The sequence below is a fragment of the Ylistrum balloti genome, unplaced genomic scaffold (genome assembly GCF_031769215.1).
Source record: "Ylistrum balloti isolate Yb309-2 unplaced genomic scaffold, AGI_CSIRO_Ybal_v1 Utg370006, whole genome shotgun sequence".
In the NCBI taxonomy this organism is placed as follows: Eukaryota; Metazoa; Mollusca; class Bivalvia; order Pectinida; family Pectinidae; genus Ylistrum; species Ylistrum balloti.
The window spans coordinates 3,070,463-3,088,680 of record NW_026782081.1 but is presented as its reverse complement, the minus strand read 5'-3'; the positions used below and the strand labels follow the sequence as shown (position 1 = coordinate 3,088,680).

The window sequence follows — 18,218 nt, the reverse complement described above, 5'->3', positions numbered from 1 at the left end:
TTGCTTAAATTTCTTTGTTATTATTATTTTTTTTTGAAACAAAGAAATACCTGGTGAACTGTTGCACGTGTACCGTTACATATTGCTGTTTATTGTGAAGTATATTGGGCTTCAAATGTTTTTAATCAGAATCAACTGGTTATGATTTAAATCGTGTGTTAAAATGTATTTCACAATGGAATGAGAACCAATCCGAAAATAATACTAACTTATGACATACTACAACATATTAAGTATTTCGCTTTTTATCCATTTAACTGACTTTTACATCTCTTTTTCGTCACAACCCTTTCAAAACCTTTTTTTTCCCTTGACATCCGCCTTTGAAATTCACCTTGTGATCCTTCTGACACAAAGACTCCACTTAACTTTAAAAATGTTACACATTTGTCTTATACTTCATGATGTGATTCGTCTTCAATAAAACTTTCTTACAGTGAAGAAGTATCTCTTTATATAGATTTTTTTTTATTCCTGCGAGTGGGTCCTTTATTTTTGTCACACATTCTCACATGTACAGTTAAAATAGACATCTAATGAGACGGATGTCATGGAAACAGCGTTACCTTAGGACCAGGACACAATATATTATTGTTGTACCATCAGGGAAATGAGAACATTTTCCTCCGCTCTATAACACACATTACGTAACCTATACATACCAGGTAGTTCGGTACATGAACAATTTGTAGTACACATGTACCAACTTGTGGCTTAATTTAAAACATCGCAAGGACTCATATGAATTCAATTTTAAATCGTACATGGAATCAGTATAATTTTTAAAAGATGGCGGGTACCAACCTTCTTGTGATTTTGGCCGACTTTGTGCTGTTAACCTCTGTTAGATATATCATGTATTAGTTTAGGTAATATGAAGTTGAATATGTACATTTAATTATCATGTTAATTAAAGTCATAGACCCCATAAGTATGAGAGTTGTGTTGTATGCAAACCCAGCTTTGCAGCAACGTGTCTTTTTGGACATGGGTAAAGAGAGAGGAGAGGGGAAAGGTGGTGCTGATAAATATTTTGATATCTGGTCAAGTAGGTTCTCAAAAACAACAACAAATATAGATAAATAGAAAATCGATAAAATACTATCTTCATGACAGTGAAAGTATGCAAAGAATGTTTTTCATAATGCGGATAATGTATTATCATAGTAATTAATTAATTATGTTCAAAGCATATTTCAGTGATTTTTCATTAAACAGCTGAAGGTGAGACGTTAATGTGTTATAAATTAGATTAATTAGTAATCAATTCAGAAAAAAAGTAAATGATACACAGAATTGTATACCTGATTCATACAATCCAAGTTGTCTCCCTTGGAACATGACATGGCGACCGTTCACCTGTCAGTGTCACAGGTAATGTTCCCCCAAGGTCAAACATAAAGGTCAGCTCGAGGTACCAGCATGACATTTTAATACCCCATTTGTTTGTGATACTCTCTCAGACAATACATACTAATACCTGTGTCATGTTTGTCTAATAAATAATATCACCAAAGTATCTTTAACAAAAAACAAGGAATGACGGAATATTAGCTCGTCTACATAGCCTAAATACACATGTTCCAGGGGAAATGGCAGGCCATCATGAAATTGTTATTTGTCATCAATTTGTATATTATGTACTAATGCGAGTGTCATATTTTCCCCCGTCATAGCAATTAGATTTCACCTGATATATGTTGTTTGCATTTTTTTTTTCAAAATCATTTCATCAGTAGAGCCCCAAATAGTCTGTCATACTTCACCAAAATTCAATACTGTATACCGTATATTCAAATATAATAACGCTTCTCACACGATTGAAATATTTTACTGGTAATTTAACATATAGATACAAACGTTGATTTTGTTTTATTTAAATCACTTTTATTGTAAACAAAAGACAATTGGATTGAACAAAAGTTATTACAATTTAATTACTTTCCGTAAGAAATAATATATGTAAAATTAATTTATCATGCAATAATCTTAGATTTATATATATTTAAGTGTGCAAATGTTAAGTTGTCGGTCGGTTTCGTCCATCAAATCTTCTTGCACGGTAAGACAAGTTTATATCGCAATAAATTATGTAAATAAATTATACAACTGTTTCTTAACCGGTCTGAATGAAAGTGTTTAGTGAGCAGACCGCCGTGATGTAACAGATGTGAAATGTGCGACAATTACTCTACACTCTAAATGAATTAAGATTTAATTCTTTCGTATCTTTTTCCAAACGACGTAAATCACTCCCTATACAAACGAAAAACATCCTTTACAAAACATGTTCTGTTTACCCAAATGTAATAGTCATTTATTGGACCATCAAAGAAACCGTTCAGTGTCCACCCTGTTATATATAATTTACAATATGTATAATTAGATTGGAGATCTTCTATCAGGGGAGGTAATCTTGGGTGTGTTATCGTGTCCCGCTTCAATAGGTCCAACACCCTGTAACCCCCGAGGACTCGCGACGGGTGATCCTATCTCTATCGGGCCAATTTGGCGGAATTATTCCTTATCATTGTACGGCCAGAGGTGTTGTAATTTAACAGATAAGTGGTCAACAGTATTGTACGTAAGGTATAGAATAATGCCCAATCCTAATTAGGGAACAAAAAAACTGAGTTTACGATAGAGACCTCCAGCTCCGTCATATGGCGAGGTCATTTTGGAGATTGATTACACAGATTGCGGTGAATTAAAGAAATCTAAACAAAGCAGACCGAGTGTACTTTCCGTTAGCGAAATTGGAATAAAATATTAATATTTGTTATGTTTAATTTGTTTTATTTCTTTGTTTTATTTCCAATTTTCAATTTAATCTACAAATCTCCATCTATTCACATTGTGTTTGTGTTATCCTTATTGTGCTAACTAAGAAGTAAAGGACCCACACAGACATCCTATATACTCCTGAAATAACCATACTAAAAGATGAATCTACTCAGTATAATGACGCCCATAAAACTACTGTTGTAGAATTAACCATATTCTAAACTTATGTTCACATTATATAAGTTTATTTCTACAGAATTTTTTATCAGAAATGCACTAATTTTTGTCTGCATAAATTGAGATATCCTACTTTATGTTCCACTTTTTTTGAAAAGGTCAAGTTAATACAAAATTCTCATGAAATAATGGTTTAAACATAAGACGTTATCCTAAAGTGATTTAAAGTATTCATTGTTGTGGCCAAAATACCTGACTAGGGTATTACTGTATCGTAAACACGATCATTGAAATGTGTGTTTTTACAGAACTCCAACAATTATCTAGGGACAAGATAACAGTCCGAGTAAACACGACCTCTCAATACATAGCTAGCGTACTGTGCTCGCGTTCTCAGCTGTACACAACCACATTAGAGCGTCTTACAGATACATTCATTGTATTCTTATATGACGAGCTCCTTTTTCGGTTATATTTTAGGTTAGAAAGATATCTTCTCTACTGGTCAATTATATTTGGAAGTATTGTGAAAGAACATAAGACATAAAATTACCAAGTGGAGTTTCAATTCAGTTTCCTAATGTCACAATTTAGGCTATCCCAGCCTCCATCAAATTCTAGTCAATATAACATTTAACATCGCTCTACCAGGGACGTTCACATTAAAGTATTTCTCACGTAAATACATAGAAAACCCAGCTGATACAGGAATGTGTTTTCGTTAAATTAGGATTTCGGGTATATTTGAAATCTGCCTCGGAAATTATTATGTATTTTATCGATTTATGTATTTAGGTAAGGTAGACACTATTTCCCTGTATAAGTCAATCTAGACACCTAAAACAGCTGATTACATGTATGATATATACTAGTTCGTTGAAGTAATATTATCAAATACCTAGATTAAAACATTTCTCACTACTTATTTCAATAGCATACCGCTAGACGGTGATTCGGTTGTCTTATGATCGAACTTGTGTAAAAATGCATTATATACAATAAAGACGACATAATCCCGTCAGTGTTTTTTTTTTTCTACGGGAGCTTTTTATCTTCATAGAAACGCCCACTGTAAAGATTATTTAGATGCACGTTCCCATTCTACTGAAACTAATACTAGAAAATAATAATAATAACTAGATCACTGCAGTATCAAACTGAAGATTGTGTTGGGAGTTTCTACCACTTCTCATAGCCAGGGAAATTCCTCGCACGGGGCTGCGAAATATATGCTCATTTAAAGTTAAATAATAGTGGACAAGATCAAAGGGGCGAGGATGTGTGGTACTGTGGTGTTAGCCGTTTGATCTAGGCCTGTTTTATTGTCGATACCAATGATGATCTTTATATGGTACCCTTGAATAACCGGTTACCGTTGTATACTTCATCATTTCGGTACAGGTGTAATTCACAGGTAACATAGCTGTAAATATTCTCATTGACAGATGTAATAAAATTGTTACAATATCTCTTACATGTTTCGATACAGTACAGAACATGAAAATCCTGTTTTTTTATAACACAATAAGGGCTTAATGTATGTAGAAAAATTTCAAACAGGAACCGACCTTTGATTACATAAAATAAATCACATTTAGATAAAGTAACAATGATCGGACATTAACATTTGCTAATAAACAAATATGTATAATATGCAGATATAATTGTCCAATTATTTCATATTTTATTCCATTGATTTTTGTCAATAAGAACAGTTTATGTCGGATTACAAAAAATGTCACTTTCTGCCATGTAGTATGGCTCTAAGAACTAATTTGACAATTTAATTCCGTTACTGTTTTCATAATAATCATTGGAAGATAATTAAAAAGAAACAATATTGGCATTTTAATCCTAGTTAGTATTATCACTAGATCACAAGTTGATAACATAATCAATGATTGAGCAATAGGCCACGCCTCCAGAGGCGTTGCTATCTATCAGCTATTCCTTCTATCGACCAATCAGGTGACGAGTAACCGCCACACTCCGCTAAGACACGCCTCTAAAGTCATAGAAAGATTATCTGTCGCCGATCAGAATAGTAATTTCTCAATCGGGTTGTTTGTGATTTATTAAGTGCTATTGAAAGAAGCTATTATCCAGTCAATGAGGTTGTTAGACTAGTCACGGCTGATTACCCACGGAAAGACTGTTTAAAAGGCCGTCATCATATCCGAGACATCATAAACATTCGCTCAGCTCAACACAGCAGCACACAACCTCGTCTTAACTATCACATGTCGAGACATCTTTATACGAATTTGATGTGAAACTTTATAGTGAATCTTCCTGTTCAAGTTCACAAGGACTATCTGAATACAGGATATATCTGATTATATCGATATCTTGTACCTATAAGACAATCTAGGATGGACGGGTCTCTGCCTAACTCGCCCAGTATGTCGTCCAGTGATACTTCTAGTAATGAAGATGGACTCCGACCATTTCCTGACGAGAAAGATCTCGGGGAGTTCAAACTCAACAAACCCATGGACTATCCGGACTCTCCTCGGTCCCATCTCTCCGACAGCTCTGGAAGCGACAGAGGCACTCCGAACAGATTTTACACCAACAAAATGAAAGGTATATATCACACCTATATTAGAGTCAACATAATCAATTACCCGGCAAAACTGTTATGGGTTTTAATCTAATGATGACAAGTATATTTTGAATTTCAAATGGTAGTACTTATTTTATATAGTTAACGAAATAACACGCTAATCAAATTAATCGATTCAGCTGCCGACATCACGAGACGATGAACCTAGAAACATTTTAACTCTGAAGTGATCATTTTTAATATGATGTTAATTACTGATTTAATGAACCCAGCATTTCTCCCCAGGGATGAGCTATAGTGAGGTTCTTCTTTGAGTTGAACAAACATAGTTATATCAATTTAACAGTCTGGTGAACTCCGTAATCAGTTACGTTCTACAAAATCACTTCTATAAGTGCAGCTATTTTTTTTATCATTAATTTTGAAGGTATAATTATTTCTTTAATATTTTCTTCTTGAAAACATCTTTATATCAAAGAGTATATAAAATACAACACATCAGTATATAATTAGGATTAAATCTAAAAAAAACTTGAAATGATACTGATTAAAAATCACATGATGTTAGATTATACATGAAATATCCAAAGTTACTTTTATAATAATTACGTTTTGAGCAAAGAAACAGATATTGTGCAAAAATTTAAATCACTTTTGACAAGAAAAAATAATACCTTACATACACGAACAAGTTTTACTTGGGTGAACATATTCTGTTGTAATGGTTTACTTAACGAGTTTTTGCTGTGGTCCAGTCACACAACACAGTCTTTAATCAGCAGCAAGTATAACGGTGTTATGTTTTATAACAGTCGGTAATGCCATTAGATTAAATCATTCATATAATGAAGTGGAAAATATGTTCCCATTTAGAAAGATATATTATGACCTTAAGTGTTCTTACCTAATGTTGCTTGATCATAGTTAAAAAAGCAGAAACCGATTTACACTTTATAAAAAATCAGTGTCAAAATGAATTATGAGAATATAACTTTAATTTCATTTATCATTCAGGCGAATGTATAATTTCCTTTTCTAGGTAGTTGAAGCCTTTGATTAGATTTGTTTGGTTGTAAACAATTTCTCGCATTTGCACTATTTTATTTGATCAATTGAACTCGGATATACTTTTATTTGATAATATATCGGAAAGTGACCACTACAATGATACAACCTTATAAAAAATACATGGCAGCGTTGATATATGTAAAGTCGACATTTACATGCAGATGGTATGTGGACAGTCTAGTGTCATTTCGAACTACACGCCCGGTGCTACCAGGCTCTGTCCTTAGGACAATGTCGTACACGTTTTCGGACATTCGGACATGGCTACTGTCGTGTTCTCAATAAATCAGCTTCGCTGGACTGTGGTGACACTGACTAAATATCGCGTCACAAAAACACATGACGGACAGTGGTCATTGTGGATAATTATTTAGAACAGCTACCACGTGAAGATTAATTTTACATACAAAAACTAAATTTATCACATTATTATGTATTGTTTAATGTAATGTGAGGAAATAATTCCTTTTTGATAATGTTTGAACATACTGACAAATTTCACTTGTTCATGATCCACCGTTTAAAAAAAATATGTTCAAAGAGCTATATTAACGAACATGTATACAAGCTTTTAAGTTGTCTACCGCTAAGCTCTCCAACAAGAAGTGCTATGATTTTAATCCAGAACGCTGGATATATCTTATCCTATTATGTAAGGTCTTTGGAGGATCTGAAAACGCTGCATGCTGTTTGGTAAACATCAGAAATAATATCTTTACATTTGATAATGTGAATTGGTGTTATTTTCACAAATAAGATTCAGCGTGTTGAATAAATCCTATAGCATGGAAAATCTAACCGACATTACATGAAATGCGTCATATCTTTGTGCTCCAAAGAAAACATCCGCTAAGGTGGAAAATTACATATTTTCTGTAAACTCTTAAAAATACAGTAATGAACAAGATTTTAAAGGTTTCGATTTTATTTTAACGTTGCAAAGTTTAATGTGTTCTTTTGAAGTGGGTAAAACTTTCGGTTTAGACTCACCCATTCAGAAACATGGTTACTTTCATCTTTGGACGCTCGTAACGACTTCATTGAGGCTGATCAGCTAAGATGCTATATGTTAAATGTGCTATGAAAGGGTGGGTAGTAAAATTTGTATGCTGGAGTAAATAGACTGTCGAGGTAGCGATTTTATTAAGAATGTCCTGTTTGAAGTACAGGTAGATCTGGTCAGCACAAAAAGCTATATAGAGCCATAAATTCGACAGGTAATCACCGAATTTTGTACACTAATACATCTAATTGAATGGATGGAAGTTTTGATCTTACAGAAAAGTACATTTTAAAAGATTCGATAGGAAACCGGTTAACGGTATCACTATAGTCATCAACCCTTCATAGAAAGATGTGGCTACACCAAACGTAAATATAGCGCCTACCAGCTCCAGATCAAAGATACCGCCCCACCTAATCTTACAAACTTGTCTAATTTTACCGCGCATTTAATTATCGTCCTTCGGTCAATTGGTCAGTTTGGTTTCTTCCCATTGTCCAAATCTCGTTTTTACTGTCCATTTCGGCACTAAGGGTACTAACATTTGACCGCTAGACTGACCAGGCAAACTGGTTTGCTTTCTCTATTCATTTAAAAAAATCGATCTCGTTCTTTTCCACCGCAGGGAGTTTGTACACGTCTTAACATACTCTGAATAGAATTAACAGGACTTGTGATGCTTGTATTTAGATTGGTAATGAAAGTCAAACTAAGTCCCAATAGGGGGCTAATTCATTAATTATCTTACTTAGGGACGCGGCTAAATCGGAATCGTTTTCTATACAACGTAAACATTTTTATTTAGATTCAATTTAGGAGAAAACCTGTTTTTCTTTGCTATTCTAAACTAATTTAATAGTATAAAGATCCTATTTATCGACTTTGAATTAAAAAGAAAATATTTAGCGCCACCGACAAATCGGAATTAAAATCGATGATTGTTGGTGTAAATGTTACCCTGTGAGCAGATCAGATGTAGACGTTTTTAACTTTATCAGCCAAGTCAGTGACATAGGACATACGATTATATGCAAATGCAGGAACATCAAAAACAACGCAAATCAATTTCTTTATATAACATGTTTAATTTTCGATTTTTACGTAACTTGAAAATGTATTCAGATTTACTCAATTGCTATGATGGGAAAAGCAAACAAATTTATTATATTTGAATATAAATAACCTGTTGTTTTGATGTAGAGATTTATTGGCTATAGAAATTATATCGTTGTGCTTTAGGTAAGAACAAATATTGGCCGGTAACTATTAGTAAACGTTATCCTTTTGTAATTGTTTGCCATGTTAATTGCACCATCACAAACTCTCAAATCAATTTGTCACTCCGCGCCGGGCAAATAGTTCGACTGTTTCTGCAAGGTGAAGCTTAAGGTTTATAGGGGCACAATATAAACACTGTCTGGGAATAATTGATTTAGGAATATTTTGATATGATAAAGTAATTAGAGGATCAAAGGGACCGAAAATAATTTCAATTATCCGAACGCTTGAGTTACGTAAGCAGTAGATCACGATTTTAATCAGAACTCTTAAAACCTTGGAGGTAAAAAATGCCAAAAGCTGACAGCTTCCTTAAATGACTTTTTCTGGGCTGCAGTTCAAATATTGCTGGTGGGTTGAGACAGGCCCATGATACAAGTTATACAGATAATCATGCACGGAATGATGGACATCTTTTTACCACAGGCCCGATGTATATACTCATACATATATGTAATTGAAACTTAAAAAAATCCCTTCTGAATCAATTGTTCCTTATTTAGACAAAAGTAACGGAACGTTGGCTGCTTGAAATTTATTTACTTTGAGAATCTATGATCTCACGGACCAAAAGTCAACTTAGGACGTCATGGATCATACGAAACAGCTCAATTTGTCGAATAATCATAGTGATATCGCTTTCACGCCTGCGTGGTCAAATGGTGTTTACTCTATGGTTATACGAGAGTCACATTTGAGAGGAGTCATAACCAGATCTTGTATTATAGGTAGGCAGAATTGAACTAGCTTCAAAGAAAATCACAAAACAGAGTACCTATTGACCTTTTGTAAGAGGGCGGAGCTTCAAACAAATAAGAGATATTTAAGATTTTCTTAAATTAAAACAAGTTGACGTCGCGCACCTGCTCTCCAGAGCGGCAATGGAAACGGAAATGACGATATTTGTGGATAAATTTGATTAAGATCTTCGATTCTAAACGACACTAACCATACGAACTGGTCAATAAAACCATGTTTAAATAGAGACCAATAAGGCACCCCGTGTCCCAAAGGTGCTTAATGAATATTTTACAACTGACCATTTGGGTTGAGCAGGAGCAAGGGCATAAAATGACCAATAGATTTAGGTAGTTAATCTTAACTTTTCTTCTGACCAGCCGTTTACTTTAACCAGATGTAGACTCATTAGCATTTCTTAAATATCCAGGCCAACGCCCGATTTAAAAAACATGACATTTCCTTCGTGAAGAATTACGAACTGACATGTTTCTCATTGTGATATTTTATGCTACCTCACATTTATCACATTTGATTAAAATAATATTTGGTCGATAACACTTCGATTGCAGATGTTCTGTCATTCTGCGCATGTCTGTTGGACTAGGATATCGAATGTTTTACAACATGAGGCAATAACTTGTATGTTAATGGCTGTTTTCATTCTCTCCTTTCAGAAACTGCACAAGAGCGTGAAATCCGTCGATACCGAACAGCCTTTACCAAAGACCAACTCAACAGACTAGAGAAAGAATTTTTGAAGGAAAACTATGTTTCTCGTCCAAAAAGATGCGAACTAGCAGCGTCCCTGGGACTCGCTGAATCCACTATAAAGGTAATTAATTACACTTAGTTTTATTTACGTAACCTAGAAACATCTTTATTGTTTAAATTAATTTGACGATTGGTCAAGAACGGAAACAATTTTTTAAAAATAGATTGAACACATTATCGGGTGACGCTTGACAAAATGAGACATCATTTTTATTTTCGCCTTTTCATCTTTCACAGGTTTGGTTCCAAAACCGAAGAATGAAGGACAAGCGCCAACGAATGGCACTCACATGGCCCTACGGTATTCCCCCAGATCCTCAGCTGTACGCTTACCTTGCAGCCGCTGCCGCTACATACCCGTACAATCTCCAACATCCAGCTGCTCTTCCGTATCCAAGCATGAGTCTTCCACATGGACTTCAACCATCAACGAGTTCGGCTTTCACTCCAATGGCTGTATCCAGTCCTATTCCTCCCAGACTTGATGTATTGTCATCAATGTCAAGTCCATTATACAGACCTATTCCAAGTTTAGACACAAGTCCGTCGTTTTCTACTTCACCACCAAGCCTCCCATTTCCTCCCAGAATGCATTTTCCTTGGATGGAACATTCCCCTAGCATATGTGATGCGAATTCCGGAAAACCTTGTACGTGTCCGGTGCCTTCTCTTGGACTTTACCCTCCACCTGCTCCTGGACTTTTGTCTACCTCCCTCAGTTCGTCACACCCCTTGTTACACAAGCGCGAAATGGAAAGTTCGTCGCGGTGATGGAAAAATGACATTCATGTTTGTGTGTGTGTAAGGTGGTGTGTGTGTATGTTAAGAAAAAAGACTTTATTTGAATGTTGATGATCTTGTTATTTTGTCACAGCGTGTTTAGTTTGTTGAAAGAAAATTTACAGAGTGAGACCGGTGTTTTATAAAGAGAAGATTGTAACTGTAAAGAATGCTGAGTGATGATTAGAAAATAGAGAGGACTTTATAATATAAGATATATGATGTTATATGAGATGATGATGAATAGTGCAGATGCTCATGGAGTACTAACGTCCATTTTACTGTCTTTTCAAAATGGCATGTATTTTGAAATGTTGACGTCATATATCCGTTGACGTCACATTGTCGCTGATATCGGGGTAAAGTAAATCCATGTATATAATATTACAAATATACAGCGCCGCCATGCTGTCAATTGCAGTCAGACACAAACTTGTACATATCTTCCTAAAATATTTATGTAATACATTGTTTTGTTACATATGTCTATGAAAAAACATGAAAATGAAAAATAAAACAAAAGTGAATCTTACATTTTCTTTGTCCACTTTTATTCATCTTGGGACCTGTATCAACAAACCAATGGCCGGATTTTGAAATATGACCGTTTTGAAAATTATTTTTGCTGATGTAATTTATATACGAAAATAACGCGATATCGCTTTTTTACTTACAATTGTTTTGTATAGGTTACAAAAGTTTGCAACTATCTTGTAAATGCATTCCTCACGATAGGAAATAAATAGAAAATAATGAACGACGTGCGCACGAATCACTCCATCTTACACCAGAACGAACAGTTGACAGTTTGTTTGACACTGGTTAGTGAAAACCGTCCATATTATTTTTGAATTAGAGTATAAGCTTTGATTGACATCCGCTAAGATCAGGATAACCTCACTGTACTAAAACTCTGGTGTTCTTATTTTGTGCGAATTAGGTTTTATAGGCTCTCCGGCTTCCGGTCTCGACACTCTCAGTTCAGTAGATATAATTGGGACAGATACATGATACTGGCGAAACTGAAACTAATGATATAAAATACATATGTATAGATACAGACACTTCTAAAAATTTCTGTGCTTCCAATATTTAAACACTTCTACAAGAGTAAAAATATCGCACATCTCGACCTTAATTAGACGAACTGTCGTTTTCCGATGTGTTTATATAACGTATATTAAGCGACAATGAAACCCGGTAAAGGGTTATTGAAACCCGTTAAATTTAATCACAAATTTATACGTATACATACAACTAATGTAACCATTTCTTTCTACACGTGAGACTTACTCTAATATACAGTTGAAACACAACCAGACTTAAATTCAGAAATGTGAAAGTGATACATTTGTATCTAGAACACCTATTTCAAATCTGCATTACTTTTTCTCAAAACACTTATTTTGCAATTCATCCCAACAGAAATAAGAAAAGAGAAATTAATTTCTGATGGTTTTTAATTTAAAACTGTCGAATATGAATTTAAGAACCAGTACAATGCTAGAATTAGACTAAGTACTACTGATGTTTCCATCACGTTTAAAATCCGCCCTGGTGACATTGGCTATGTTTTCACTGTGACATATACAGATCTAGAGTTATGATATTGCAACATTTGAAGAGATAACGTGTTGGAACCTTTATCAGTGACGTAAGACCTAGCCGCCAGGTAAGGTCTGCCCTCTAGCTAGGGCCCAACCACTGTAGGTTCTGACAACTATCTAGAGCCTGGCCACCACCCAGGGTCTGACCACGATCTAGGGCCTGACCGCCATGTAGGGTCTGACCGCTATCTAAGGCCTGACCAAAATGCAGGGTCTGACCGCTATCTAAGGGCGGACCACCATGCGCGATCTGACCGCTATCTTAGGCCTGACCAAAATGCAGGGTATGGCCTTTGTCTAGGGCCTGACCACCATGCAGGGTCTGACCACTATCTAGGAACGTTGTGTTGGACCTAGCAGCTATATAGGCTCTGTCCATTGTGTAGCACTTGACAGATTGCACTTTACTGTTATTCAGAATATATTCGTATCACCTATATGGTTGATGTTATGAAGGGTCAGACTTGGCCACTACTTATAGGACGTGGCCGCTAGGTATGATCTGACTATTTTACGCAGGACCTGACCGTTATATAGGACGTGGCCGCTACGTAGGACCTGCATATTTTACGCAGGACCTGGCCGTTATATAGGACGTGGCCGCTACGTAGGATCTGGCTATCTTACGCAGGACCTGGCCGTTATATAAGACGTGGCCGCTACGTAGGATCTGGCTATTACACAAGACCTGACCGTTATATAGAACAAGAGAGCTACTACCAGAGACCTTTTTATAAGACCTTACTGTTATGTAGTAACGGTAAATAGTGATCTGTCAGGTATGACACGTTATTCACAAAGGTCCTTACTTCACTTTAAACAACACCTAAGGCGAGATAATAGCTAAATATAGAAATAGTAGGAATATGTGTTCAATTTTTACAGTTGACCAAAGAAATTCGTATGATCACGTGACGTTATATATCTGACACGGTCACGTGTTCTGTAGAATTCCAGAAAGGACGGTTGTGTGGCCAGTCAAAGTAGTGGACACGCGTTGATCTGCTCGTTTACAAAATAACATTTGTTGATAGGTGAATGGTTTAATAATTATTTTAAGTGCCAATCTCTGGTTTCCCCTTACAAACAAATCTGTAAATTCCCTTTGTGTTCGTCCACAAAAAAAGAAAGAGGCATATCAACAAAATCATACGAGGCATCCTCGAATCACTGTTACACATGTGTTTCAACATCAAATAGATCAGGAGAGTATAGAAACCACGAGTAAGGTGTTCCGGAAGATAAAGCGTATTTTTACATTTACGACAACCGTCATGTAAATTTAAGGAACAAAAGTAATGCCATGCTCCTGAAACTAGAGCCAAGGAAACAACAATATCAACCAATAGTACTTATACATAGAATTTATAGAACTGCAACTTATTACTGCAAAGAGAGAGAGAGAGAGAGAGAGAGAGAGAGAGAGAGAGAGAGAGAGAGAGAGAGAGAGAGAGAGCTAAAAATAATTAGTGATGCCTTAACAATAATAAACTAGGAATTAAGTTCGATAAGGAACGTGAAATTGAATTGAACCTTCAAAAATTTGTAAATAAAACCCAAACGTTCATATGCATGCCTTCTTGTAAGGCTTAATGTTGCAGAAAAAACCTAAATCAATTTTACCGACACCCATTTTCTCTAAAACAAAACCCATATCGTGTATTATGGGTTAGTCATCTCCATATTTGGGATTTGAAATCCCTTTCGAAGAATTTTCATTTTCCTCTGTCAACTCGTTTTTATGATTTAGGCCCTAAGTTTCAGTAAAAGGTCCTATCAAAACGAAACAGCTGTGTGACGCAGTTTAAATAATCATTTGGCTCTACGGTATCTAAATCTAAATTTGTACTGAAAGGTGCTATTCGCCTTTGTGTCTTTTTTTTACTGATAATATAGATTTATTACACATCCTCACTTATAAGACGCCAGACATCTCCAATATAAGACACCAGACATCTCCAATATAAGACACCAGACAAGTCAAATATAAAAAAATATTACACACATTCACTTATGAGACACCACACATCTTCAAAATCAATATATTACTCACACTCACTTATCGTTTTGGAAGGCGCTAATCACTTATGTGTCTTTTGGACAATTATATACGGGCACATGTTCTGTTTTTATGTTTTCATCACATGAAAACCTTCCAATATCATTATTGCAGAAGAATCACAAACAATTGAAAAAGAAATCAAATGCGTAAAAATAAACAAAAAACATCTCGTTCTAAGGTTCCCTTAGACGATGGAGAAGTATATATTAGTTTTGAGGTAGAGCCTTATATGAAAAAGTATCCTAATTTCAACGGTGTCATTGAATATTATTTTACAAAAAAGACAAGGTAATCGGATGTTCGTGCGAAATGTCTCCGCAATTGCTCCTGTTGACATTGCACTTCAGTTCCTTCGGTCTTGAATAGCATTTCCTAACGCGTATATGGATAGAATGAAAGGAAATCCATGTAAGCCTGCTAGCCTCAATGTGGACAATAAATATTTATACTGTTTAAGAAAGTAATTTAAAAGATCTCGTCAGTCACAAACAATGGTAAAAGAAGTATGTTAGACTTTCCAATTTTTCCAATTGGAAACTATCTCCGATGTATGATAGTCTTGAATAAAGCAACATTTTTTTTATATAAAAATGTTAAAACGTGATAATACTGTATCGGTAATATTGTAAAAGAGTCTGTTAATATAATAAGGTAAGAAAAAGTAAAAACAATGCATTGACAATAAACAAGATCCTAAAGTAAGCATCAAAAGCGCAACAAAACAACGAAATGGACCTGGAAATGTTTAATTCAATATTTCCTTATTGAGTTCTTAAAGTCATATTCTAATCCAAAGTATTAGCGCACCAGCTGTTCCTTGCGCTCATTAAAACGTGATGATTATCAAAGATATACATACGTAGCTGTGTGGTTAAGAATGATCTTAGTTTTCTTCACCTGGTGAGGCTTGGCCTGCACCCACCTATTGATCTATCATTCCGATAGAAAAGTACTTTCTAAATACCTGTGAACTAGTTTCAGTTACTATTAGGTAAAATGTTTACCTAATCAGTCGTTCCGCAAGGCTTCATTGGACGGTCACAGTAGAATTAACATATGCATTGGCACCCTGCACATCGCAATAAACCAATCCATTAGCAAGTGATTGAATGGTAACCATATCTTCAGAAAAAAGGGTTAATTATGATTACAGTCTTATGACCGTGAGAAATCCTTACTTTTATCTTGTTATACGTAAATTACAAATGAACAAAGTACGAATTTTATACATAGAGTATGGGAACTACCAATTTTGGCACGATTCCACAACTTTAAAATCATTCATCCTATCTCTGTTTGTTCCTTAACATGATATTGAAAATATTCACATGGGAGCAAAAATATTGCACAAATTCATTTTCTACCTTATCTTATTATCAGTTTATAGTTTTGGTCCTTTCTAGCTCTTATCATTACATAATAAACAACAACATCACCTAACAAAAAACATAAACAAAAAATACAAACAAAATACAATTTCTGTGAAGATTTCTATTAACTTTAAAAAAAAATAGAAAATATTGGTATAGAACTCATCGTTTTATCATCTGAATACATAAAGGAATATTCTGTACAAGTTAGGCTCGACCAAGATTGAGCAAAAACAGGTTTGCTTTTCATAAGCCGAAGAATGTGAAATGTTTTAAAATCGGCGAGAAATAAGACTAACAAGGCAATGGTATTCCGATCAAAGCAAAAAAAAAAATCGATGTAAACAGTGTAAAACCTGTATATACCAAATACATCACAAAGAATTTTTGATCCCGTCAGTGACTGAATTCCGGATTCCCTTATTTTCTATATTTAAAGTCTGATTGTATTGGCAGAAGATATTTCTACCTATTTCGCATGTCTAAACTGACCTTAAGAAATTTTGATGCCGATAGTAATTTCGCAAGTCAATAGAAAGAGTTCTAAAAAATACAAGCAGCCAGAATTTGCAAACTTGTGCAGAATATACATTCGAAATTTCACGAATAACAAGACAATTAAAAATCATTTAGCTAAGTGTCATGATATCGTTTAAACAAATAACGAAATACATTGATAATTAAGCAAAAATATAAATTCATAGATAAAACGAAGCAAATTAAAACCTTTCGCGTGATATCGATATAAATAGATAAACATCGAATCGCAATATGCGTCAGTTTTTGTCTTTACATGACTTTCCTGTGATCTTTGGGGTCATAAGTACGGAAACTAAGAAAGGATGTTCAGAAAATCAATATTGATCCCAAACACTTTTTTACAGATATAGTGGTGAGGAAAGATATCGTCATATTTCATTAATAGTGATTATTAAAAAAACGCAATGCCTGTGTGTATATTATTCATCAGATTAAACATACCCGTCATCTATCACTGAATTAAAATGAAATTACAATACGTCAGACAGAATAACACCATGGAAACATTACTTGTAATTATTCATATTTATCATTAACGTTAATGTCTACAACTATTATTCAACACCATTTCACCATTTTTCAGTACACACAGTATTATGTGTTGTGGACATTTCCACAATACTCTAATAAAATCAAGACGAAACTAAGTGCTACAGATGTCAATTCCACAACATTATCGTCAGTGTCAGTCTAGGTCGGTGAATAGTGTATACTCTACAGGCACACATTTATAATAATTTTGACAAATATTGCCGGAAATAGTCAGAACACTGTCCCTTTCGATAGCCGGTAGTCGACGGCAATTTCTCACTCGCCTATGGTCACTAGACTCGCCTAATTGTCGCATTGTCCTCTAGCACATTGGAAGACCCACGGTTGTGTTACCAACATAGACACGCCTGTCTGGGGAATGTAGTTACTATTGAGTAATGTCCATATCAACATTTACTCAAGAATTATGAACCTTAAGTCAATAAAATGATAAAAAAAGTCAAAGAATTATTATAATTACCAATGTTGTTTTTGGTTTCCCACCGATGATTCCATATGTTTCTTTAACAAGAAAAGGGTTGGTAATAGCAGTCTTACAAGTATGTCAGATTTAACGTCTTTTCAATAGTTTTCATTTTCATATGAATACTGTTTAGAAATCGTTCTGTATACTAATTCTGTTGTATCTGAATAAGATAAAAAACTGAAACCTTTCACAAAATCAAACAAAACTTTTATGTATTTTAACTCACACATGAAAATGTTTTAAGATAATTTACGATGATGGTGAAATGTCAGGTTTTATTGAATGTTGTCTCCTTTATCTACCTATTTCGAGTATTTCCATTGCCTTCCCTTATTCTCAATTTCCGTAACAATCGCAATAATTAAGACTAAAAATTAGGCAAGGTCTGTAAGAAATCATTTGAAACTTTCCTTCAGCCGAAATAATAGGATATTTTCTCATTTTTTCATATAA

At 34.7% G+C, this 18,218-nt stretch overlaps 1 protein-coding gene across 1 annotated transcript; it reads left to right on the top strand.

The window, feature by feature from the left end:
• Positions 1 to 5,333: 5,333 nt before the first annotated feature.
• Positions 5,334 to 11,159, top strand: LOC132548271 (homeobox even-skipped homolog protein 1-like). Its single transcript, XM_060212122.1, has 3 exons — positions 5,334 to 5,547; positions 10,292 to 10,449; positions 10,626 to 11,159. Exons 1-3 carry the CDS (start codon positions 5,334 to 5,336, stop codon positions 11,157 to 11,159), a joined length of 906 nt encoding a protein of 301 aa, XP_060068105.1.
• The last annotated feature ends 7,059 nt before the right edge of the window (positions 11,160 to 18,218 follow it).

Bases quoted from the DNA above. Each gene is read 5' to 3' on its own strand.
- LOC132548271 (XM_060212122.1), top strand. From the start codon at position 5,334: ATGGACGGGTCTCTGCCTAACTCGCCCAGTATGTCGTCCAGTGATACT. The intron at 5,548-10,291 runs GTATATATCACA...CTCTCCTTTCAG, and splicing joins TTACACCAACAAAATGAAAG to AAACTGCACAAGAGCGTGAA. The intron at 10,450-10,625 runs GTAATTAATTAC...CATCTTTCACAG, and splicing joins TCGCTGAATCCACTATAAAG to GTTTGGTTCCAAAACCGAAG.